Raw genomic sequence first — 26,630 nt, 5'->3', positions numbered from 1 at the left:
TGTTTTCTCCCTCTTTTTTTTTATTGTTGTTCAAGTACAGGTGTCTCCATTTTCCCCTCACCACTCCCCCCCCACCCCAGCCATCCCCACCTCACACCCCCGACCCTACCACCTTTTGGCTTTGTCCATGTGTCCTTTGTACGTGTTCCTGAAAGCCCTTCCCCCTTCCCCCTGTTATCCCCTCCCCGCTCCCCTCTGGTCACTGTCAGTTTGCTCTTCATTTCAATGTCTGTGGTTATATTTTGCTTGTTTGTTTTGTTGGTATCTTAATTTCTAATTCTTATTTATTTTAAATGATATATTAGCACATTAAATTTTATAAGTCTTTAGTGAAAAATGCAAAAGAAAACAGAAAATTATGTGAATTATTTAAATAAGTTAGTCTATCCTTATAACCTAAAGAGCCTTTGAGGAGTATAATCTTTATATTGAGGATATTATTAGGCTCTAGTGCACCAATGGTAGAAATAAATAACATAAGATAGAGGGACTCTATATATGGAAATAAAAATATAATTCCCCAAACTCATGAGTCATAGAATACAACATGATCAATTAGGATGTATTTGAAACTGAATGATAAGAAAAACACTATAGAACAACTAGTAGCATGCAACTAAAACAATACAGAAACAGAAATATTTAATCTTAAATGTTTATATTAGATAAAAAGAAAGCCTAAAAATTAACGTGCTAGACAGTCAACTCAGTGAGTTAAAATAAAGTGTGAAAAAGGAAATCAGAAACATGATCAATAATAAATAAAATAGAAGATAAATTATGTTAGGAAATCAATAAATTCAAAGGTTATTTTTTTAAAGATTAATGAAATACACAAACCTCTGGCAATACTGATCAATGAAAAAGTAGAGAAAGCCAAAATATCCAGAATTAAAAAACCATAAACACAGATACAGAATAGATTAGAAGATAATAGAGGATTTGAAAATAACTATGGCAAGACATTTGAAAACTTTGATATATAACTTACTAAAATATATAGTAAATTCTCATAAACATATAACTAACTGAAACTGATTCAAGTAACTAGAAAACCAAAATAGTTCTAAATCATTAAAAAATTGAGTCATAAATTTAAAATATCTTCATAATGGAAATACCAGCCTCTGAGATTTATACATGAGTTCCAACTATTTTATACAAATCATTTCAGAGGAGAGAACAGGATGGAATGCAACCATATCTATTTATGAAGTTAGCAAAATCTGGTACCCAAACCAAATCAGACAAAAAGGAAAACTGCATGAACATAAATGTAAAATTTTAAAAGCAAATTAGTTCACCGAATCTGACGATATATAAAAGTGAAAACACGTCATGATCAAGTCGGGGCCACCCAGGAGTATACTGTGCTCATCACTGATTATCTATTAATGTAATGTATTACATAGACATTTTAAAGGGCTGCTATCGTAGGTCAATGCAATAAATGTAGAGAAACATATTCGATAAAATTTAAAATCTATTCATGATAAAAATTCTTACCAAATTAGAAATAGAAACATTCTTTCTGTGATAAATAGTATAGAGAAAATACTTATAACAGTAAAGTTTATACTTAATGATGAAATGTTTAAAGAATCTATTTGATGCACAAGAACAAATCAAAGATGTTCACTATTGCCTGTTTTATTTTTATTTTTGGTTTTTAATATATTTTATTGATTATGTTATTACAGTTGTCCCATTTTTTTCTCCCCTTTATTCCCTTGTGCCCTGCACCCCCACTCCCACTAGCATCCCCTCCACCTTAGTTCATGCCCATGGGTTGTACATATAAGTTCTTTGGCTTCTCTATGTCCCATACTATTTTTAACCTTACTTTTTCTATTTTGTACCTACCATTTATACTTCTTATTCTCTGTACATTTCCCCCCATTCTCACCTCTCCGCCTCCCTGCTGATAACTCCCCATGTGATCTCTATTTCTATGAATCTCTTCCTGTTTTACTTATTTGCTTAGTTTGCTTTTGTTTTTGTTTTTGTTTTTTTAGGTTTGGTTGTTGATAGTTGTTTTACTGTTCATAGTTTTGATCTTCTTATTTTCCTTAGATAAATTCCCTTAACATTTCATATGCTAAGGGCTTGGTGATGAACTCCTTTAACTTGACCTTATCTGGGAAGCACTTTATCTGCCCTTCCATTCTAAATGATAGCTTTGCTGGATACAGTAATCTTGGATGTAGGTCCTTGCCTTTCCTGTCTTTGAACATTTCTTTCCAGGCCCTTCTTGACTGCAAAATTTCTTGTGAGAAGTCAGCTGATAGTCTTATGGGAACTCCTTTGTAGGTAATTGTCTCCTTTTCTCTTGCTGCTTTTAAGATTCTCTCCTTCTCTTTAATCTTGGCTACTGTAATTATGATGTGCCTTGTTGTGTGTTTCCTTGGGTCCAACTTCTTTGGGGCTCTCTGAGCTTCCTGAACTTCCTGGAAGTCTATTTACTTTGCCAGATTAGGCAAGTTCTCCTTCATTATTTGTTCAAATAATTTTTTAATTTCTTGCTCTTCCTCTTCTCTTTCTGGCGCCCATTTGATTCAGATGTTGGAACGTTTAAAGTTGTCCTGGAGGTTCCTAAGATTCTCCTAATTTTTTTTGAATTCTTGTTTCTTCATTCTGTTCTTGTTGAATGTTTATTTCTTCCTTTTGTTCCAAATCATTGATTTGAGCCCCAGTTTCCCTCCCATCATTGATGATTCCCTGTACATTTCCCTTTACTTCACATTTCATAGCCTTCACTTTTTCCTCTATTTTGTGATCATACCCAACCATTCCTGTGAGCATCCTTTTTACCAGTGTTTTGAACTGTGCATCTGATAGGTGGGCTATCTCTTCATTGCTTAGTTCTATTTTTGGAGCTTTGATTTGTTCTTTCATTTGGGCCATATGTTTTTGTTTCAGCCTGTCTGTTACGTAGTAAGGGGTGGGGCCCTCTGTATTTGCCACAGTGGAGCAACCCTCATCACTGTAGTGTGGTGTTGTATGTGGGTGTGGGGTTGAGAGGGAACAATCCCACTTGCTTGGCCTTCGGTGGCTTTCAGTCACCTCCCCTGCTACCCACAAGCAAATTGGACCCTTTTGGTGCTGATACTTAGGTGGGTGGGTTTGTGTACATTCTAGGATTCTGTGGGTCTCTCCAACAAACTCTCCTGTGGGGCTGGGAGTTTCTACCATTAATGCAACCCCCACAGATTTTTCAAATCAGAAGTTTTGATGCTTTATTTCCCTGCACTAGAACCCTGGGTTGTGCGGTCTGTCTTGCTCCCCAGTTGTTCCTCCCAGGTTATCCACATGTAAATGTGGGAACACCTGGTCCACCAGCCACCACTTTGCCTCAAGTCCTCTCTATCCTGTCTGCCTGTCTCCGCCCCTCTTACCAGTCTGGATAAATGTTTCTTCTTCAACTCCTTGGTTGTTGGACTTCCATACAGTTCAATTTTCTGGCAGTTCTGGGTATTTTTGTTTTTAAATCTGTTGCCCTTCTTTTGATTGTGCGAGGAGGCAAAGTGTAGCTACCTATGCTCCATCTTGGCCAGAAGTCACCTGTTTTATACATGATTTACAGCTAGTATAATAAAGCAAGAAAAACAAAAGAATGGTATACAGTATTTTTGCTGATAAAGAAGAAACAAAAATGTATTATTCACCAATGATATAATTATGAAGAAAATACAGAAGAATCTACAGATAAATTATTAGAATTAATACTAAAATTTAGCATAGTTGAAGCAAAAAGTTTATATATAATTTGCTTTCCCATATAGCTGCAAAAATAGAAAACATAATTTAAATATTAAAAAAAGAAACAGGAATAAATGTAATGAACTCTGTGCAAATTCTTTAGAGAAGCTATTTGCACACAATAAACAGATAAAGGGTTAATATAAACTTTTATAAAGAATTCTTACAGCCCTGGTGGGTGGCTCAGTTGGTTGGAGTATCATCCCATACACCAAAAGGTTGCAGTTGTAGGTTTGATCCCGGTTAGGGCACATACCTCGGTTATGGTTCAATCCCCAGTCAGGGAGTATAGGAGAGGCAACTGATAATCAATGTTTCTCTCTCTCTCTCCCTCTACCCTTCCTCTCTCTCTAAATAATCAATAAGCATATCCTCAGGTGAGGATTTAAAAAAGTCTTTAAAAGAGAAGAATTCTTACAAATCAATGAGAAAAAGACAAACAATCCAGTTGAAAAATGGACCACATTCTTGAACAGGCACTTGGCAAAAAAGAACTAGAGAAATAGGCTTGATGTTGTTACTAATCTGAGAAATGGGAATTGAAGCACAGTACCCTCTGAATTGATGAAAATCAAAAATCTGAAAACTCTAGGCTAGGCTTTAGGGCAGTAACACCACATCTAGCTGCTCTGGAAAGCAGTGGCATTACCTGGTAAAGAGGGAACTGCATACTTCCGAACCAACCATTCCCAAGTTAGATATATATCCTTAGAAGTGTTTGTACGTGTACAAGGAGACATCAATAAAAAGTATTACAACAGCATTGTTGGAAGAAAAAGAACTGAAAATAATACAAATGTCTATTAGCAGGAGACTGGATGAATACATTGCAGTGTATTTACATAATGGCATACAACAAGAGGGAAAGAGAGCCACAGCTACTCACATATAAATAATAGGAACATTGTGTTTGGTGAAAAAAGTGAGTTGCAGAACAATTCATATGGTATGATTTCATTTATATAAACTCTCCAAACCTTCAGAAGTAAACAACATATTGTGAAATGTGAAAGACTCATGAAGGAAAGCAAGGGAATGATAAACACAAAATGCAGATGGTGGCTATCTCTGGATGAGGGCTGGGATAGAAAGGATGATGCTCTTAGAGAAGTATGCTCAAGGGTTTCAAAAATTCTGATGTTTTAAAGTTTAATGAAGGGTACTCGGATGTTAATTTTATCATCATTCTTAGTATGTTAACATGTGATAAATATTCCTTCATATCAGTTTAGCATTTAATAAAACACTTTGAAGAATATTTGATAAACGCTCAGTTGTTGTGTCCTTGGCCAATAACCTTTTCTTCTAATTCTAAATTAGTTATTCCTGCTGCTGTTTTATTTTACCACCTGCGATTTAGGGATTAATGTAAGCTCACCTATTAGAAAAGAAAAAAGTAAAGTTTTTTTTCATATGGCTGGGCATGTGGAATGGAGGATAAGGATAGAGACCAGTGTTTTGTGTATAGCAGATGATCAGAAAAAGGACTGGCATTGAATTAAAATAATAAACTAAAAGTAAAATGGACTTCAACTGCCCTTGAGCGTTAAAACACTTGGTTTCAGAATTTTCAGTGGACTTTTCTTTCCACTTGGTTGCTGTGCCTGTCTGTAAACTATCTCCTGATATTCCACCTCTTCAGGAGTCCCAGGGCAGCGAATATCCTGAGAAGTTTGGTGCGATTCTCGGGAGAGGCCACGTGGAGTGGAGCCAAGGATATTGGCTGCCTGGCCAGGTTGGCCGAATGAGAAGAAACTGAGGGTGGAACAATTATCAGCAGTTCTGGGCAGTGCTGTCAGACAACATAGTTCATTTGTTTCAGAATAATTAACTTGAGGACCTTAATGATCTAGATTCATTATCAGCCATCATCCCCTTCATTATAACCACGATTCCTGCCACCAAGAACATCTTAAGCAGAGCAGTAGGTGCTGAAGTCAGTTTTAAACTCTGAGTCTTACCCTACAGTGAACATGAAAATGTGGTCAAGAAAGATACAGACAAATGAACCAACATTAAACTAAAGATACTGACCTAGGGGAAATGTCTACTGCTGTATTTGCTGGCTGTTTTTCCATTTGCCTTTGACTTTGTATGCCAAAGCCATGCAGATTAATAAAGCCTTGGCATCCCCATCCTCTAAATAAAGCCTGCTGAAAATGATTGACTTATAGTTGATAGTTTAATTATTTTAAATCCCATGGTCACTGAAATCAAACTTTGAAAAAAATGAAAATAGTAATTTAAGAGTTTCATAAATCTTATTAGTACAAAATGTGAAGCTAATTATTGGCTCCATTTAACTCCACAAGTATTGCCAATATATCATACTCACATGTTTATTACTTCCTTTAATATCACTATTGCCAACTCTACCTTAACACCATTTTCCCCTTGTGGGCTTGACTCTTCACTGCTTTTCCAAATATCTCATGTTTTATGCTGTGTCAGCTGTGGGATGTAGGGGAGAGGGCATGACCTTGGGTTCAAACCCTGATTCCATCACTGGCTAGTTATTGGACCTTAGGGAGTTATTTAAAATCTTTTAACCTCAGTTCCCCATCTGTAAAATGGGCACAATAATCCCTACCTTATACATTGAAAGAGAACAGTTCATGTAAAACATGTAGTGTACAGTAATTGTTCCTGAATGTTAATCCCTTTCTTTGTAAGAAGAGATATGTAGAGCAAAATTTACTCAAATTCTTTTGATGAGAATAAATCTGAAACAAATATATCTCATTTCAGCTGCTCTGACGAAGCCCTCAAAATCTAAGGGCTGGCCACTGACAGTCATCACACTCCTCGTGCAGCAAAATCTCTGCCCTGCCACATCATCGCTGGTAGTGGATTTTTTTTTTTTAAGGAAATGAAGAAAGTACATATATAATATGGAACTCTGAAATGACACATGGGATTTTAGTCTTATAGTATAGGTCTTGCCAAAAGATGATTCAACTTGTCGTGAAAGCAAATGGAAAAATAACTTGATTAAGCATTGAGAAGTGTGTGAAGGTCTGGAGATGAACAAAGACAGTACATTTTCAGTTGATCTGCTTGTATTATGATGAACATTGAGAGTTTTTAAAAGATTTTGTTCAAGCACTAGTTGCCTTCTGGGCTGTTATTTTACTCAAACATCATGTCATTATTTTTTCTATAATTAAGATAATATATTACAAAGCTCTTGGAAAATTGAGAATTGAAAAACATGCTTTTCCTTCCATGCTTTTCTTATGCATGTATTTTTTGTGGCTGTAATAATTGTTTGTATGTAATTTTTCAATTTGATTTTTAGTTAATATTATGACAAAACATTTAAAAATACTAAGTGATATATTTATCACATTCTATGATTTATTTGACAGGTTTTCTACTGTGAATATTAAAGTTGCTTCGAGATTTTTGCTGTAATATATAATTATCATGAAGAACAATTTTGTTTTCAGATTTTTTTCACAGGCTTTTATCTGTATGGAAATACAGATTTTTAAAAAGAAAAATAAAAGTACCAGCTCTCAAAACAACATTCCAGTAAGCTTCCTCAGGTCTTTCTTCTTGTTTCCAGCACAATTTATCAGTCCTGATTTCTGTCGCAATCTGAAGGTAGGTGAGGTGTGATGAAGTTGCAAAATGCTGGTATAGGCAGTTTTGTTTAAAAGTTAGCTTCACCAAACCTAAGTAATAGTAAAAGGTTAATGGAAAAGAGCAAGACACCGAAGGACGCAAATATTTAAAACTAGCCAGAGATTTTTATGTATGCATTTACCCATGTGGGAGGGCTGTGCTGAGCTGTGCGTTTTTCATTTTATCTTTTATTAACACTGCTGGTGTCTTTTAATCTTTCTTCTTATTCCCCTACTTCTCCCTTACCCCAGACTATTGTCTGAGGGTAGGGGAGGAATCTGAGGGTTCCACAGACTTGTCCCTCCTCTTTTTATCCTCTCACCATTACTGCTTTCCTTGCCTGCCATGTGTCCAGTGTCTTGAAATGCAGTAGTTATCATTTCGGTTCAGTAAGTAGTGAGCATGGACTATGAGCCAGGTATAGTGGTAGATGCTGGAAATTCAATGGAGAGTAAAACATAGTCTGTGCTGATCAAGAAGATGGAGGGAGGTTCTGATCGAATGGGTATCTGAAGGCAGAGATGGAATTTGCTAAGTGACGAGTAGGTGTGCATGTTCATGTGTGAAGGGCCTTTCTCACAGGGACAGACTCTGAAAAGCTGTGTGGTGGGAGTGAGCATGGAAAGTGCAAGGAGGAGGAAGGCCAAACAGTCTGAAAGCCCATTCTCTCAACATAGAGGTTAGCCTACGTTAACACATGCAAAACATACAGCTCATTTGTCCAATGCTTTCCCATCGGCATCCTGTCTGGGTCGTCAGTTACCTTTTCTCATCGTGTCTATAAGATGAAGAGGTCCGGCCACTGGTCCATATAAACATCTTAGAGGATGTTGGTCCAGGGGCTCCTTCCCTTACGGTGGAAGTCCTGGAGGAATGATGAAAAGACCTAAAAGAGGTACACACTGAAGTTCAGTGCATTACTTTAAATTCTGGGAATTCTGTATCAACAACAACCAATAACTCTCAGTGGACTGACCTTTAAATAAGACCAGGTTTCTGCTCCTATGAGGCAGTGGGTCTCAACTTTGGCTGCACATTAAAATCAACTAGGAATCTTTTAAAACCACTGAGGCATGTCCCCCACCCCCACCAAATGTGCCATGTTTTTAAAGCTTCCCAGTTGTTTCTAAAGCTGGGGTTGAGAGCCACTGCTTAAGGCAACACGGTTTTCTAATTGAGGTTAACATCATATTCCCTCCAAAATGCCTCCTCCAAGAATATAATTTTGGTATGGTTTGACACTATGGTATGGTATGGTTTCATACTCTGTAGTATGCTGTATTTTTCCAAAATTTTGGTTCAGATTTGGATACTAAAATTTTTTTCCCCTTTCTTCTGCAAAATGTTTTCCTTGAAGCTGACAGATGTGACATTTTGGGGACGGAGCATTATCTTTTAAATGTGCACTACTGTTGTCAAAACTGTGGGGTCGCCTCCTCACAGTGGAGCATCTGAGAACATGACAGCAGCCGGGGCGGCAGGTACTCTCTGGCTCCTCGAGGCCGGGTTTACAGGACCCAGAGTCAAGATACTAGTGGAATGTTGTGTTCTTTTGGATGTGCCTGACTTAGGGATAAGTTCTTTAATTTCTGGAACAGCACTAAAAATTGTTAGCTATTGTTATTTATTTTCTACATAATAATCATCTTCTAGGGAGTTGTAAATATGAAATATCCTAGAGGTCTGAATTACATATAAAATTTAAAATGATATTTAACAAGTAGAACAAAGGAGGAAAGGAAGGAAGGTGAGTCCTTTACGGTTTCATTGTCACTCTTGGCTTTCCTTTAGGTTGAACACAATATTAATGGTAAGCATGAGGATGGATATAATATGAGTCACTATGTATTGTGTTAGCGGCTAGATGAGAGGCACTTGGCATTATATGTATATACATATTTCATGAAATGCACATACACATATCTGGTATATTATAAAAACCATGTAAGGTGGATAATGTTAATATTTCCAGATTACAAATGATGCTTCCAGGAGTTTGGGATATTTGTCACATTTAGAAAAATTGGACTCATGCTTCCAACCAACGTCTGCTTGCCTCTAGTTCTTGTGCTCTCTGGAGAAAGACACATTCTGGTCTCGCCCAGTGATTCTCAAACTGTAATGTGCATATAAATTTCCTGGGGAATCTACAATGTAGAATATGATTCAGTGGGTCTGGGGTGGGGCCCAGGATTCTGCATTTCTAACATTCTTTCGTATGATGCTGATATCACTGGTCTGCAGACAACACTGAGCAAAAACCTCAGGGCTTGTACTCACAGTCAATGGTTGGTTATAGGCCCGATTTTGTCACTAACTAGCTGTGTGGCTTTGAGAAAGTCACTTCACTTTTCTCAGGCTTAGTTGTTTTTAATCTGTAACATAACAAGTTTAAAATAGATAACTTCTGAGAACTCCCTCAGCTCCAGATTTTTGTGATTCAGCACACTGAAGAATGAATCTAAGTACATTGTCAGTCATTGTGTGCCGACTTTCTGGGAGCAGGTGTGGCAATAGAGCTCCTTCTATAACCCTACACCAGCATCAGAGATAGAAGGGACAGCAGCCATGGGAGGTGGCGGGGGTTTGGTAACCAGTATGAATGCAAGGAATCATAGGATAAATGTCAGGAATGAATGGATGCACCCAAATAGATGCCCTAAACAGTTTCAGAAAAATTTAGAAGTTAAATCTGCTAGCTCTTTCAGTGTCTTGGATCTTGTATATTGAAAGTTATTTAGAAAAACATATAAAGATTATTTATGTTCCTTTTTAAACATCTTTAAAGTATAATTCTCTCAAGTTCCATCCATGTTGCTCTGGCCAGTGTAGCTCAGTAGGCTGGAGCATCGTCAGTTTGATTCCCGGCCAGGGCACATACCTAGGTCGCAGGTTTGATTCCTAGTCAGGTCATCTATGGGAGGGTACCGACGGATGTTACTCTCTTGCATTGATGTTTCTATCTCTCCCTCCCTTCCCCTCTCCCTAAAAAGCAGTGGACATGCCCTTGAATGAGAATAAAATAAACCTTTAAAAAATCCATCCATTATGTTGCAAATGGCAATATTTCATCTTTTTATGGCTGAGTAGTATTCCATGGCTATATATATCTATCTCACATCTTTTTTGGTCCAACTATCCATTATTCATTCATAAGCACTTAGATTATTTCCATGGCTTTGTTCTTGTAGATAATGCTGCAATGAACACAGGGCACATATATCTTTATGAATAAGTGGTTTCATATTTTTCAGGTATATACCACAAAGAGGAATTGCTGGATAATATGGTAGTTCTACATTGTTTTAGTCATATATGGAATATAAAACAAAAAGTAACAAACTAACAAAACAACAACAAACTCACACACAACAGAATAGTGATTACCAGAGGGGAAGAGGGATGGGAGGGGTGTGAAGTGTGTAAAGGAGCCAAATATATGGCAATGGAAGGAAACTAGACTTCGGGTCATGAGCATGCAATAGAATATATAGGTGTTGAGTTATAATGTACTTTTGAAATTTATAGAATGCTATTAATCAATATTACCCCAATAAATTTAACTAAAAACACATAGAATAGAGGTTAAATTCATTAGTATCAAAATAAGTCTGCCTTCAGGAAATAAGAATAATTTTAATCTATGTGGAAGGAACCACTTCAGAAGAATGAGGATCGGCTTAAACTTTCTGGAAGTTATTTGAACATCCACTCTGGTCACTTTAATCAACCCTCCAAGTGATTGGGGATGTGGAGTAGACAAAGACAAGTGGCACAATTTGAGTCAAAGTAAAGCAGTAAATGACTGAGTTCCTGGCCAATTACTGGTTGTTAGCCAGCATTTAATAGACACACCATATATATTATAAATGCTTTGAAATCGCTCAAAGTGAAAGGGGCTGCAGTGATTTAATATACTTAGGATACTTTTCAGACTGCATGTCATTATTCTAGCGTTGCACCCTTGCTCTGGTGTTTTAGGATGATACAGAAAGGGGGAGATGAAAGATATATATCTATTCTAATTAACTCTCTAAAGCTTGCTGAAAAGGACTTATTGACTCCTTAGGTTATTCCAGTAAGTGGATTCGAGTTGTGTTACTCCAGTTCTTATATTCATAAAGACACAGTAATTTAAAACCTGCTAAGTCACCTGTTAATTAAAAGGGAAGGGAGTAGCTGCTTTAAGGATGACGGTGTAAAGGTTTGTGGAGGTTGAAAACAATTTCCAGGCTTCAAAGAAACACGCGGATTATGTTAATGAGGCTGGTTCGGAGGTTCTCTCAGCTCAAAGGCAGCCCTGCTGAACTCCTCACATAATTAACTCAATTCTGCCAAGGAACTTGTTGTTCGAATTGTGATTAGGAAAAGTTATACAGAGAGAAGAAAAATACTTTATAAAATTTTGCAATTTGGAATCCTAGCATGAAACACAGCTGCCTTAGCGGATGCACAGGGCTGTGGGCAAGGGGAGGAAACCGGGGTCTAATTCCATCACTAAGTGACCAATGAACTGATGTGAATCGGGCAGGGCCACGGCTCCATGCCGGCTCCATGCCGGCTCCATGCCGACGATATGATGTGAAAACCAGAGTCCTAAAGGATGAATCTCAGCCTTGAATGAGAGCAGGGTATCAGTGAGACTGTAACAATTTCTTGTCTCAGGAATTATGAAGAGGCCTTTTCCATTTCTCAAGCATGCACACTGTGGGTTTCTTCCTCCCTCACTCGCTCACACTTTCCCTCTGCCTCCCTTCCCTGACCATGAAGGAATGTCTCTGTTTCTAAGACCATCTCGGACATCTCCTCTTCTGTGAAGCCTTCTCTGGCCCACGTGAGCAGCTTCCTCAGCTCTGCTCCTGATTCTTGGTATTTACCTCTATTAGAGCGAGGTATAACTCATCCTGCCTTCCCTGCGAAGCCATGGGCATTCAGGGCAGGGCTGTGTCTTCTGCACCTTTATAGCAGAACACAGGACACGCAGTGAAACATTGGTTGTGTTTGCTGCCTTGACCATCTAAGGGTCTGTTGGAAAGCATAGCCATTGCTACTGAGGCTGGCCTCCTGGGCGTGGCTCACTACTGCTGGGTGCAGCCCATGGCTCCTTCTGGATCCTCCCCTTAGCTTGGGATGTCCTTCCTTCTTCCCACTCCCCACATCTTTTCCTTCCTTCTGATTGTCTTGCTCCCTCTGTCTCATTCATTGACTTGGGCAGGAAGTTTCTATTGCTCGCTGAATTGTCATCCAGTAAGGTTTTCTCCAGAGAGGACAGCATGACCTAATGAAAAGATGAGCCACAGAGCCTGATGGGCTGGTTTGTTTGTGCACACCTTGGCATCACCTCCCACCGGCCATGTGACTTTGAACAAGTCAGTTTGACATCTCTGTGTCTTAGCTTCCTCGACGGTAAAAAATAGGAATAATAACACTTGCCTTTCTGGGTTGCTTGAAACATAAATGAGATAATAGATGCAGAAGTACCTAACGTAGATTAAGGCACATAGTAGGCACATACTAAACATTAGCTTATTTCTTTTTCCTGTGTTATTAATTTTAAAAGCAAACATAAATGGATTTTATTTTTTTTGTTAAAAAATCCAATTAAGTTGTTTTGTACTTGTACATTGAGACTATTGATTTTTTTTTTTGTTCCCTATGGGTCAGTGGCACTCAATAGAGAAAAAACAATTTTCTGAGATATTGAGATAATAAAATCTGAAGTACTTCCTCATTCACACTAAGTTAATACCCATCCCGAGCAAGAGAAACATAAAGAAGGTGCCTCTGAACCCTGGACACGTCAGAATCATATGAGGGGACTTCTAAAGAACACTGGTGCCCAGTCAGTTCTGCCATGCAGCCAGGGGAGAAACACTGCTACAAACTCTCAGGTTCTGATTTAATTAAGTTGAATTCTTTTCCTTAAAATTTCAGTACAGTTGGTGTACATTCTTATATTAGCTATATTACTTTCAGGTATATAATACAATGACTTGACATTTTTATACCTTACAGTGTGAGCGCCCCACTAATTTCTAATAGTCATCATCCCTGTGCAAATTTACCACAGTATTATTGACTGTACTCCCTGCCACCTTTTCGCCCACCCCAGCAATGCCCCCTTCTGCTAACCATCCCTTTGCTCTTTGTTTCTATGCGTGTTTTGTTTTGTTTGTTTGTTCATTTGTCTTGTGTTTTTAGATTCCACAGTATAAGTGAAACCATATGGTATTTGTCTTTCTCAGCTTGACTTATGTCACTTAGCACAATACCCTCTAGATCCATCCCTGTTGCCTCACATGGCAAGATTTCATTCCTGTTTTGGTTGTGTCATATTCCATTATGTGTGTGTGTGTGTGTGTAATCTTCTTTATCTATTCATCTATCGATGGATACCTCAGTTGCTTCCGTATCTTGGCTATTGTAAATAATGCTGCATATATCTTTTGGAATTAGTGTTCTTGTTTTCTTTAGATAAATATCTAAAAGTGGAATTTCTGGGTCATATGGTAGTTCTACTTTTAGTTTTCTTGAGGAATCTCCACAGTTTTACACAGTGGCTGCACCAAATTGCAATCCCACTAATAGTGCACAACAGTTTCCTTTCTCCACATCCTTAACAAAAAATAACAAAAAAGTTGAATTCTCTATGGCTATTCCCCTGCCTCTAGAAGCTTCGGAGGGAGAGTGACAGCTCCAGTGTGCCACTCTGTGCAGTAGCTTTTTACTTTCTACCAGGGCTGAGGCCTCAAGGTGACAGCTGCAAGGACAAGTGAGACACAAGGCAGGAAAGAGCACAGTGGATGCAGTTTCCTCGAGTCAGTGGCCTTGAGCTATGCACACGGGATACTCTTAATGCACTCTGCTTTATTACACAGCAAGCAAGAGCCAGAGGAACTATTTAACACATAATTACATGCCTAATCTTGTGTAAAATTGTAATACTAATGACATCACAGCAGCAACTTAAAAGGTCACTCAAAGCACAGAGATTTAGGAATGCTTCTAATGCATGGGGTTTTATCTTTGCAGACGGCAAATTATATGTTCTCCATAGGAATTGAGTTGTTTTGGCTTCAGGCCCTTTGGAGGAAGAAGTCAAATGTGTGGTGATAATTTTAGACCTAGTGATGTAATTTAGAAAACACTGGTACTTTTTATTAAGAGGAGTTTGAAATATTGTTGGGATGTTTTCTTCCCCAATGACTACTGCACCTCATTTTCACTCATTTGGGCATCTGTTTGACAATATTTATTAAGTGCTGTACATGTGCCAGGTGCTGTACTGGGTGCCATAGCCACCCATTTCTGTTTCTGAGGAATATACAGTCCACACAGGGGTCAGAATAACAAAGTGACCTTCCTATTATACCAGAACTGCTCTTTTTAAAGGTGCTATAGTTACTTGTCTCTCCTTATCTTTTTTAAAAAAGATTTTTATTCATTTATTTTTAGACAGAGGGGAAGGGAGGGAGAGAAAGGTCAATGTGTGGCTGCCCCTCGCGCGCCCCCTATTGGGGACTTGGCCCACAACCCAGGCATGTGCACTGACTGGGAATCGAACCGGCGACCCTCTGTTTCACAGGCTGGTGTTCAATCCACTGAGCCACACCAACCAGGACTCTCCTCATCTTATTTAAGCTGTAAACCTAACTGAATTTGGAATCAATATCATTGGTCATCTCCGTCTTCTAAAAATGACTTACAGGACAATGCTCTCTTGGCTCTCTTTTTCACTCTCTAGCTGGTCCTTCCATTTCTTTGTTCCTATTTCTCTACCCACCTCTTAAATGTTAGTGTCATTTGGGAGACTAGCAAGTGCTCATGAATAGTCTCTTGACAATGCCTCCTAATGTGAAAGACCTTTCTTCCCTAGTTTGATGCCTGGAAGATTGAGTGAAGAGCTCCATTTCCTGCCCAGTTGTGGAGGTAAAGAAGTGTATTGCTGGACACTATGGCCTCTTTGAGAAGAATCAAATAAGAGAGAATGGATTCTCTAAATTTTTATCATAGGCTGCTTTTTAATGGCTGGGTCAACCATGTATGGACTCTTCTGGCTGGAGATGGATGTGGGGGTCACCCTGACCTCTGGCACGTATGTAGACTGATTGTTGTTTAGGTAATTACAATGTGTTTGACTTCTGCTTCAGCAGGACACGGCTCAGGTTAAATAATGTACCTGTCCTTTAGCCTGCTGGTGACTCGGCTCATTGAGATCAGCAATTCAGACTCTGGGCTTCTAATCTTTACTCTGTCACTGAGTGATTGTATTACTGTAGGCAAAAACACTCTTTTTTTTTTTTTTTAGCATGGCCACTTGTGAAAGGATGGCTGTGGATCTAACTGCCATTCTTTCAGTTAATTCAGCATTATTTTATCATTCAACAAATATTTACACAAGATGTAACTATGTGGCTGGCACTGAGCCCCCTTATTAGGATGTATTGGCCCTTCAGCCCAACAGCCATGGCCCTCCTCTTATGGAGCTTCTAGTCTAGAGGAGGAGACAGATTGGCCAGATAAGTGTGGAGGGGGGTCTTTACTCTGAGATTGTTATGCATGTTCATGAAATGAAATAAATTTTGCATCACATCCACAGTCATAACAGCTATCAGAAATGCTATCTCATGACTAAGTTGAAAGAATTTTGAGATTACATTCAGGCTGAAATCTCTGCTCCCCGATGTAGTCATTGTGTAACCTAAATATATAGTTAAACTTTTCTGACACTCATTTTCCTCATCAAGAAAATCAGAGTGATACAGTAATATAATAAAGAATTGCCACGCTGATGATTTGAAATAATGTCGGGCATTGAGTAATCACTCAGTAAATGTTAGTGTTTTCCATATGGAGGAAAGAGCAGAAAAATTTCCCCTAAACGGGCCATACATACATTAAGTCCTTCTGTTTGATTGATAAAAAAAAGTTCTATGAACAAGTGGAATACACATTTCTACATGGTCTTAATTAGTCCACTATTCCATAATTCATTCCTTAATGAGCTTTTCACGTGAATACTCACAACTGATACTCAGTTTGATTCCCTCCATGCTACATATTTGAAGCCAGGTCAGTCGCTAAACCTTCACTCTCCTGAGCATCACGCATACGCAGCTGGTGTGAGAAAACCTGCTTGTGACTTGCCTGTGCTTCCTAGATTGATACGGATGACAGATTTGTGCTGGTACTGGTCATCTCTTCTCAGTGAATGTGGTTTAATTCTGGCTTCTATTTCAGTTGAAAATCTAGGGAGGTAAAGTGTAATGAAAGCTTTTTATAGAGAACAACTAGAAGTGGCAGTGAAGGCATGAGGTACTTCTCTAGACCCACATATAAATACTGCATTTATACGCATTGCTTTATTTAATTCTGACAGTAACCCCAGGGGAGCTCTCTATCGACCAGAAAAGGAAACCGATATATTCAGAAAGTCAGAAAATTGTCTGAGGTCACATAGTTATTAAGTTGTAAGATTTGAATTTCAGTCTAGGCCTGTCTAACTCCACAGCCATGCTCTGCCAACCTGTCCATTTTGCTAGGCAAACCAAGTACCCAAATCCATATCAGATACATAATGGGTGCTAAGTGATGGTGGCCACATTCAGCCTATTTCTTCACTGAGTGCCACACTCTTTGCCACATCGAACCTAGAGAAAGAAAGTGAGGGTTGGTAGAAGAATACGGCAGGAATGAGAAAAAGACAAGAAAGTAAAGCTTAGTAAAATAACTATGAACCCCAACTCAAGCTTTGCTCCTATTGTCTGTGTGACCCTGGGCAAATTTCTAACACTTTTCCTCCTCTGTTTTTTATAAAATGAAGCTGATAGTAGTAGTATATTCCTCACAGAGTTTTTTTGAAGGTTGAGTTAATATAGGTGGTGTGCTTTGTGATGTTATAATGTAAGAATCATATATATATATATATATCAGTGTGCAGTATAGGTAACACAAATATATATGTTAATATATGTATTTATGTTAATATATAAATATATGACATTATGTATAACATATGTGAGTTAATATATGAAAAGTACAACATGAGCCCTGACTGGTGTGGCTCAGAGGATTGAGTGCCGGACTGCAAACCAAAGGGTCACTGGTTTGATTCCCAGTCAGGACACATGCCTGGGTTGCAGGCCAGGTCCCCAGTAAGGGGCATGCAAGAGGCAACCACACACTGATGTTTCTCTCCCTCTCTATCTCCCTCCCTTCCCCCTCCCTCTAAAAATAAATAAATAAAATCTTTGTTTTTTAAAAGTAAAACATGAGGGGAATTAAGTATATGCTGTTATTATGGCCATTTGGGAAGTGGTTAAATATGTATTAGATTTGAAGATAGCAGAATCTGTGTAGAAGTTCACACAGTTAAATATATTCAGTAGACATTCATAAGTGCGATCTTAAATTTTTCATGGAGAGAAGAGTGGGGAAAAGAGGAAGCTAGGGCCTCAGCACTGCCCTGCCCCTGACTAGTCTGTAACTGGGCCCTTTCATGTCCTGGTGACCTATTCCTCACATGTAATGTGAGAGAATTGAAAGAGATGAATGTAAGGTTCCTTGAGTCTGAAAATTTTTATTTTGTTCTACTTTAGAAAGTTGTAATCAAGGTCTATTCCTACAACTTAGTTGAATTTTAATTTGCCTTTGGTTAGATATAATTTTTTTCTGTTCTACATTCTGTTGATTTCCTAAATGAAGCATTCAGTAAGGCTCCTGGGAAATCTAACAGAACAGAGGGAGGGGAGAGTAAGCACCAAATTGGAAAGTAGCACAAAAACACCTCCCGAAGGTCCCTGAAAAGGATTCCTACAGACCAAGCCATTGCTGTAGAGCTGGATGTCGTGGGCTCATGCCTTGAAACCTTGTCTGGCTATCAGGATTTCAACAGGCTCTTGCCTAATTCCTCCTGCCTCTTAGGCTGTCTCCCCACACAGCCCCATCTCTAACTCGGTTTTAAAACCACTGCTCTATCCCAAAGAGGATTTGCGATAGTGAATTCTGGGTGCTATGGCAGGTGGTGAGGGAGTTATTTTGCAGCAAGAAAATATGGTTCACAGGTCCTGGTCTGTTCAACTGTAGTCATCATTGGGTGAACTACAATTAAATTTGTCCACAGCCTCTCCCAGTAGGTGCCTGAACTGACTATGAATAATATGTATAAATTTATACTCCTGGAGAAAACCAGCATTCCTAACTCAGCATTCTCAGCCTCAAATTGAGTAGTCCAGCCCTTTCTTTTTTCCAGTGGGACAAAGATTCGCTTGATTTATCCATGTGTTTTATTGCTAAGTGGAATAATGGGAAGAAACCATGAGCACAGGAAGCAGAGAAAACTGAGTTGAAGATCCATTTCTGCCCGTTTGCTATCAATGTTACATCTCATGCAAGCTAATTAACTTCTCTGAGTCTCTCCCCTTATCTACAAAGTGAGAATATTAATACAACCTATAAAATTTGTTGTGAGGATTAATTAAAATAATGACTCTGACATTGGCAACTTTTTATTTAATGTAGCTATTTCTTTATATGTCTGATTCTTTGTTTATTTATATATCCTAATTTACCTAATAGGCTAAATTAAAACTATTATCTTGACTAAAGGAATTTGAGACAGAATTGAGGGAAATCATTGAATACTAACATTTAAGTGTTAGTATTCAATGAGCTATGAGAGATCTTCTAGGCCATAAGCCGATACTGAGACTTAATGTTTGTGGTTTTCCTGGAAAGCCTTTTAAGGCTGCAGGTAAAAGGCAAATGGGTCTCATTGTAAAAGTAGGTCTTCACAATGCAAAAGCACTAAGTAGGCAAAACAAATATTATAAATTCTAAATCCTGCTCTAATTTAGTGGAAGAGACTGTACTTAAAAGGGAAAAAAGCAGCAATAGCTATAGTGATCTTTTTTTTTTTTTTTTGATGGCTACAGGTTGAAGAAAAGCCTGTTCATATTGCTTATATTTTATGGTGAAAGACTTTTGAGAAATATTAAACTAGATATTTAGTCCTTTTAAAAATCTATGTTTTTACAATGGCCTGGGAAATGCTTGATGTGGTCAAGATTTGGTTGCCGAGGAAGCCCTATGAATAATGTAAATACCTTGGAAATGTTGGCTTAAAGAGCCCGCATCTCCTACATTTCGTAGCGTATAGGATCTTCGGTTCAACATTAGGAACTGAGGACCCAAGGGACTAAGAGAAACCACTTAAGAAGGTTATGACTGACAGAATTTGGGATCCTATTTATTCTTCAACCCACGTGTCTACCCCTAAATGGTCACCCACATTGGAAAGAGGCAGCAGGGATCAAGGAGGCTGACAGGATTGCTTTTGCTTCTCACTTCCATTCCTTCCTTGGTATATGACATGGGATGAGTTAATTAAGCTCTCTGAATCTCAATTGCCTTATCTGTAAAAAAGTGTTGTTTGTAATATCTGCCTCCTCCCAGAACTGCCTCTTCTTGAGTAGGAGAAAGAAGCCGATGCATATGTTATTCCCTTGGGAAAAAATGGATACCAATCCATTCAGAAACGTTTATTCAATGTTGTTTCATATTACAAGACGTTACATGTATAGAAATGAAGGAAGTGATCACCCTGTTTCTCATACCTCATCCACTCTACCCCCAAATTCCTGCATATAATTTCTAACTATCTCTACAGAACCACTGCCCCATAGAAGTATAATGTGAACATATGTAATTTTAATTTTTCTAGTAGTCACATTGCAAAGAATAAAAACAAATGAGAGATTAATTATAATAATATATTCCATTTAACCTAATGTACTCCAAATATTATCATTTTAATATGTAATAAAATAAAAATTATTAATGGCATAATTTATATTTTTTAAAAAACTAAGGCTTTTAAATTCAGCGCATAATTTCCACTTGTAACACATAGCAAGTACACTAGTCACACTTGAAGTGTTCAATGGGCACATGTGGATAGTGGCTAGTGTTTTGGACTGTTTAGAATCTGTCTTCTGTCACTATATCACTTTGCAACAATAGTAAAGTATAAAAAATAATCACAATTTTTATTTATTGTGTACTTGCCATGTGATGTGTCCTGTGTTTTATATGTATCACACTGACAACCCTGTCAGGTAGGTATTATTACCACCCCATTTTATAAACAGTGAAGCTGAGGCTTAGAGACACTAAATAATTTGCCTAAGGACATGGCAGATCTGGATTCAGACCTAGGTCAGCTGGACTCCAGTGCCTATCTTGCTGCCTGTCCTGGAAATCTTGAATGCCCTCTTCCTAACTTGTTGGCTTTCTTTACAGCAAGACATTTCCATATGGCTGTGTCAGCATAGTCATTTCAAACTGTAATACTATTATTTTGTTATTATTACCAAGTAATTTATGTCACGGATGTCCTTGACCTTCAGCCCTCTTTGAGCTTCAACCCATCTGTCATCACATGCACGAGGGCCATTCAGTCCCTCATCCCATCCCTGAGTCATTTCAGACATGCAAAGTTGGGGTGAGGTGCAGGGATATAATAGTGTTCAAGGTGGGTCAAGATTGCTGGTGAAAATGCTAGCATTGTTTCTAAAAGGAATGAAGTTTCTTTAGGGAGAGGGCTGATTCCAGATGTAAGGCAGGACATAAATGAGATGAATTATGTCAGATAGCAAACCATCCATCAAAGACTACCGGGATCATTTCAAAGGATTCAGGGGTAACTTGAAGATGGAACAAAGACAGAACAATCTGAGTATCAGTCAGAATTACAACTAAAACAGCTGACAATAAAGCAAGTATGTTTAATTTATTATTTCATAGTATTATTAAAAATTGATTAATCACCATTAGAAGATGCTTGGGAACCAATTTATTACATTGAAAACTGGTAAGTATGGGGAAAGAATCAATCATTTATCTTATATTTCATATATTACCTGTTGCACTGGGAAACAAAATGGTAGGTGAAGTAAAGCTTTTTTGTAGAAGTACTTTGCCTAGTTGATAAGGATGGGATATTAGAATTAAATACCTACCATTTTTCAACACTTAAGTAGCTATAGTACTTTGACTCTGATCATCAATTATTATTATCATTAAAGAAGAGAGAGATTATGAAATAGTCTTGCCCCTAAACCCAAATCTGATCAATTCCCTGGAGCCAATGAATAATTTATAGAAAGTAAAGAGGCTGGAAGATCATATTATAAAATGCTATGGGGATGCTATCAGCAAAATTGAGACTGTGAGAAGCTCTATGGAAAAGACCACCTGGAGCCTTTAATAAATTATTGCTGAGGTAAAATAGAGAAGGAATCTATAGATTAAATAGACTTAAAAGTTATCGACCAACTGAAATGTGTGAATTTTATTTGGATTCAGATTTACAGACTGAAATAGTAGTCATATTTTTTCCCATTTTTAATTTTTTTAATTGTTGCCCAAGGACATTTTTCATTGCTTTTAGAGAGAAAAGAAGGGAGAGAGGAAGGGAGAGAGAGATACATCCATGTGAGAGAGAAGCATGGAATCGTTGCCTCACATATGCACCTGGATCGGGGATCACTCACACCTGAACTGGGGATCATGTGGTCCAGACTGCAGCCTAGATATATATATATATATATATATATATATATATATATATATATATACCCCCCAACTGGGAACTGAACCCTCAACCTTTCAGTTAGGGGACGACGCTCTAACCTACTGAGCCACACCCGCCGGTGCTCCTGTTTTTCATCTTTATTTCAGTACAATTCTTCTTGGATTATTTTTATAAAATACATATTTAATCAGATGACTTTCTTGCCAAACATCTGTTAATGACTATCTATTATCTGTAGATAAGCCCAAGAAAGATTTCACAGGCTATGTCCGCTCTTCAAGGAGTGTGAAATAAGTGTGAACTTAGGGAAGGCTTCCTGGAGGAGACAGAAATTGAGAGTCAAAAAAGAGGAAGAATGTTACAAAGGTCTTCTGGGAAAAGCGATTCCATAGATAGGCTCACTGATGTGAGCGTAGTATGTGGGGGTTGCCTGGGAGGTTGGGCATTCTTGAAACGGACGGTCCATGCTGTGCTGCACAGCGTGAAGAGTTGTGAAAGCGAGTCTGGGAAAAGTTGATAGCTGGTGCAGTGGAATTGATCACTGCACATCCCTTTTGTTCCTTAAATATTAATGTAAGATGAGCTCTGTTTTATAAGAGTGATTTTCAGTCCTTTCCCCTGTATGACATACATTCCCTTGTACTCCACTCCGTGGCATTCCCAATAAGAGCACAGTGTGTCTTGTCACCTCAGCCAAAAACCAATGATTAAATCATAACACTTCTCATGGTGGTGGTAAGGAAGAGTCCTGTGGCAAGTGCCAGGGCTTGGTTCAAGAGTCCTAGAGCTACAGGGAGGTACATCCTAACTGGCTAATCTAAAACCAGTGGACAAATGCAGGTTGAAGAGTAAAGTACAAGTACAAACTCTAACACCAAGGATTATATTTGGATTCAGCCTGGCCTCAGCGTGCTCCCAAGGGCAAAAGGTGGTTCAGGAGCATGGAGAATGACACACTGGCTGTTCCTAGTTTCTAGATTTGAGACCTGCTTGGCTCTATGATGTAGGCAGTGAGTCTGGAGCAAGTGAAGAGGGAGCCATGACAAAACTGAGATACCTTGAATACAGGTGCATTTTATCTTTCTTGGTCACTGTGTGTGACTGCCTGCTTTCCCTTTTACTGACCGCGTGTCTGAGTTGGCAGTTAAGCATACCTTAGCCTGTTTAATTTTGAAATGCAATTACTACTGGCACATAGAAGGAATTCAACTGACTAGCTCTTCTTAATGGATTTATCTCAAACCTTCAGTTGTAGCAAGGTCAAAAGAGGACCCATTTCTTTGTTCCTGAGCTTTCTCACTTTATTTAAATTGATGCATAAGGTCAAAATACAGCTCTTCTTATACTCACTTTTGCCATGTTGCTTTCAAAACATGTCAATAAACGAAACTAAACAGTGCAAGCAAATTGTAGAGGAGGAAAATTGTCGCTGTTTCTTTCAAGAAACAAAAGGAAATGCAGCTGCAATAGCAAGAGATAGCTGTACTTGAGGACATTTTGCCAGAATTGTCCACCATGAATCACAGGGCCAGGGAGATGGTTTCAGATGCTGTGGTATAGCCTAGATCTAGAGTTTACACAGTTCTAGGAAACAGGTTTATTGAGAAAAACTAGAGGACGAATCAACCTAAGCTGGTGTTATTTAGTGACATAAATATATTTTATAGAATTTACCAAAAATAACCAATTCCTAAAACATCTATTTATTATTAACTGATAGGTTAAGTCCTTTGTCATCTGAGACTCTTAAGACTCTTAGATGCTATTCTTCTCCCCTGTATCTGATACTTCCATCCCTTTAGAATAGTCTAACTGAGGAGTTATCCAGCTCTTGATTAAACAACTCTTGTGGTGGGGAATCCCCTTTCTCTGGAGACAACCCCAGCCATTGCTGGACATTCTATTTGGTGGAAAGTGTTTCCGTATTCTGAACTTGGAATCTGGTTTTTTAGAGTTCCACTGTTGCTCCAAGTTCAACACTCGGGATTGCTTTCCCGGTATTTCAGTGAAGCTGTAATATCCTGCCAGCACTTCGCTCTGAGCTGCATGTTATCTCACTGTTCTTCACATAATAGAATCTCAGTTTTTTCTTATTCTAGCCACCTCCTCAGGCTGTTTTCCATCAATTGATTAATGTCTCTCTTAAAGTATCATGAGTATAATATTATTAAATTTTTAATAGTGTTGTATATATTTTAATTTAGTTGCCACAAAACGTCTGTAAGACAGGTATTATTATTTCTACCTTACTGATGAGAAGACTAGAGACAATCAACAACTTGCCCAAAGTCACAGAGCTGGTATGTAGAGGAGCCAGGATATGAACCCGAAGCCTACATTTGGAGTCTATACCCTTAACCACCGTTCAATTCTATTTTTCTGAATGTAGTCTTTTTAGTGTCACCTGATTGGTGTTGAGGATGGCAGAACTATCACCTTCTTCTATTTATGTGTCCTGAGATCATGTTAACATTCCTGGCTGGTATGGTTGACCATGGTATGTACAGGGAATTCCAAATCAAGAGTCAAATTCTGAAATTCCACACACCTGCCTTGCACAGATCATGCAGAGATTCTGGGCTTTATCTTGAAGATGATGAAATTCTATTGTGCATTTAAATTTGTTTCAAATTTTGAAATCCATTACACATTTTTAAGCAAAGAAGCAAGTCACATGATCATATTTACATATTTGAAATATTGCTCTGAAGGTAGCGTTGAGGATAAATTATTTATTTATGTTAGAGAGAGGTGTTGAGGACAAATTAAAGCAGGATGAAACAATAAGCAGGAATGAGATAGTAATGGCAATAATCCAAGCAAGATCTGAAGGAAGTGGTGATGACAAAAATAATAATAATAAAGAGATCTAAGCAGTGTTTGGGAGGTGTGAGGTCAGGACTTGGTGGCTGATTGGATTAATGGGACAAAAGGTAATGGAAAGAGTATTTTAAAAGGCTATCGGGTTTCTTTGGGGGGTCTCTGTGGATATGAGGCCATCCATCACTAACAGCAGTGGCGAATATAGTAAAAGGAGCTGTACTTTGGGACAGGAGTGGGTAGATGGAGTTGTGGGAAAAGCTACAGACTGGTTAGGAGGGATAGAGACAATGCCAAATGAAACACTGAGGGGAGAGGGCTGCAGCCAGCGGACACGTACAGCGACATGGAAGGAAGGTCCAGGTGCAGATAGCAAGCTGCAGTTTGGTTTTTGTTCCCAGAAGCCCCGAGGAGAAAGTCCATGAGCTGCCCCTGATGTCTTCCTCTGTCAATACTGGAGCAAAATGATTCTAATTTCCTTTATGTCTGAGTCAGTTGTAAATGGTTTGCATTTATACAGGGAATAACATGTTTGACAAGGGTCATATTCATCATTTCAAAATGTTCCTCAAATACTGTAGCAGGGTGACCATTTGGTATAAATGGTATGTCTGATAATGGTGATTATTTCTCAAGGGAAAGAATTCCTATTTTAAGAATCTAATATTTTTAGTGTGAAAATACAGGAAACTTAGGTTTTCATAAAATAAGAGTTAAAGGTCTATATTATCTAGCTTATAAGCATTAGAGCATTCTTTCTCAAAACTCTCTCTAAAAATGTATTCTCTTTATCTTCCAAACTGTTTCTGTGGGCTTCTCATTTACTGATGCACCCATTTATATAACAGTTGTTAGAAACACCCTAGGTGTCTGATAACACAGTAGATATGAGGGATTAGTTTTGTGGTTTTGGACAGTTTCAGGACTATGGGAGGTCTTAAAAGAAATCAAGTGCTTAAGCACAATAATGATCCTGGTGAATTGGCAACAAACATTAATTGGTGAGCTGCTGACCATTGGTGAAGCTTGCATATTCTTGTGTGAATTGAATACTAGTGCTTGACCCAGAAAAGTCATAGATGGTATGAGAGGCCTCTGAACTTTGGATGCGTTTCTGGGATCAAGATGCAAATACTCAATGGTGTCAGTGAAAATGAGCCTGGTTCAGAAAGCCGTTCTCACTTTCGTTAGTATGAGGGAGGTTCTGGGAGGATTGTTAGCCTCTGTAAATTGAAATCTTTGCTACCTTTCAGAAAATCTTATAGTCAGAGTGAAAGTCAAAGAGACAAGGAAAATACTTACATGCTAGACAGAAGAAACATACATCATTTGACCTTTAAAATTTCCCTAAGTTTTAAAATGACATAAATGGTGGGCATAGTTTTGAGCCATTATTCCTACTGTCTGCTCATTTTGGTTATATCCTCAGTGACAATGGGGAAGAGAAGTATGGAACAGTTGTTCCAAGGTTGAGTGGAGAAAAAGTTTCTACCCTTCTAGAAGTAGTTCTTGGCCAGCTGATTACTCTTGTCTCTATTCTGGTCCAGAGGGGGCTCCTCTCTGTGTGTGCTTTTCTCTGTGTCAGTGACACAGGTCTGCCACCCCCAGACCTCTCCAGGATGTGAACAAGAGAGTGGCTTTACAGTCCCATAGCAGCCAGACCTCCCTCTGTGTACCTTCTCACAGCACCCCTGTGTCAGACCTCATGGTTCCCGGAACCCCAGGTCTTCCCTTGCTCAGGGCCTTCTGTGTCTAATTGATTCCTGGAGGCCATGGAACGGAAACAAGGAAAGCTATGGACCAGGGGCCTGGGGTATTGTTGTGAACTGAA

General features: G+C 38.5%; 1 protein-coding gene across 6 annotated transcripts in view; it reads right to left on the bottom strand.

Annotated features, from left to right (window-relative positions):
* The window catches only part of KCNMB2 (potassium calcium-activated channel subfamily M regulatory beta subunit 2), a 321,616-nt gene that overhangs the window by 25,339 nt on the left and 269,647 nt on the right, over window positions 1–26,630 (bottom strand). For 5 of the 6 annotated variants that reach the window (XM_045198162.3, XM_045198158.3, XM_045198169.3 and 2 more), the window contains one exon: window positions 8,150–8,272. The exons of the other annotated variant lie outside the window; for it this stretch is intronic. In XM_045198162.3, coding sequence (XP_045054097.2) covers window positions 8,150–8,272 — 123 coding nt within the window. The remainder of the gene's footprint in view (window positions 1–8,149; window positions 8,273–26,630) is intronic. 6 annotated transcript variants of the gene reach the window in all.

This window comes from Desmodus rotundus, chromosome 2 (assembly GCF_022682495.2).
Source record: "Desmodus rotundus isolate HL8 chromosome 2, HLdesRot8A.1, whole genome shotgun sequence".
In the NCBI taxonomy this organism is placed as follows: Eukaryota; Metazoa; Chordata; class Mammalia; order Chiroptera; family Phyllostomidae; genus Desmodus; species Desmodus rotundus.
The sequence above is the reverse complement of the archived record's forward strand: the minus strand, read 5'-3'. Positions and strand labels throughout refer to the sequence as shown.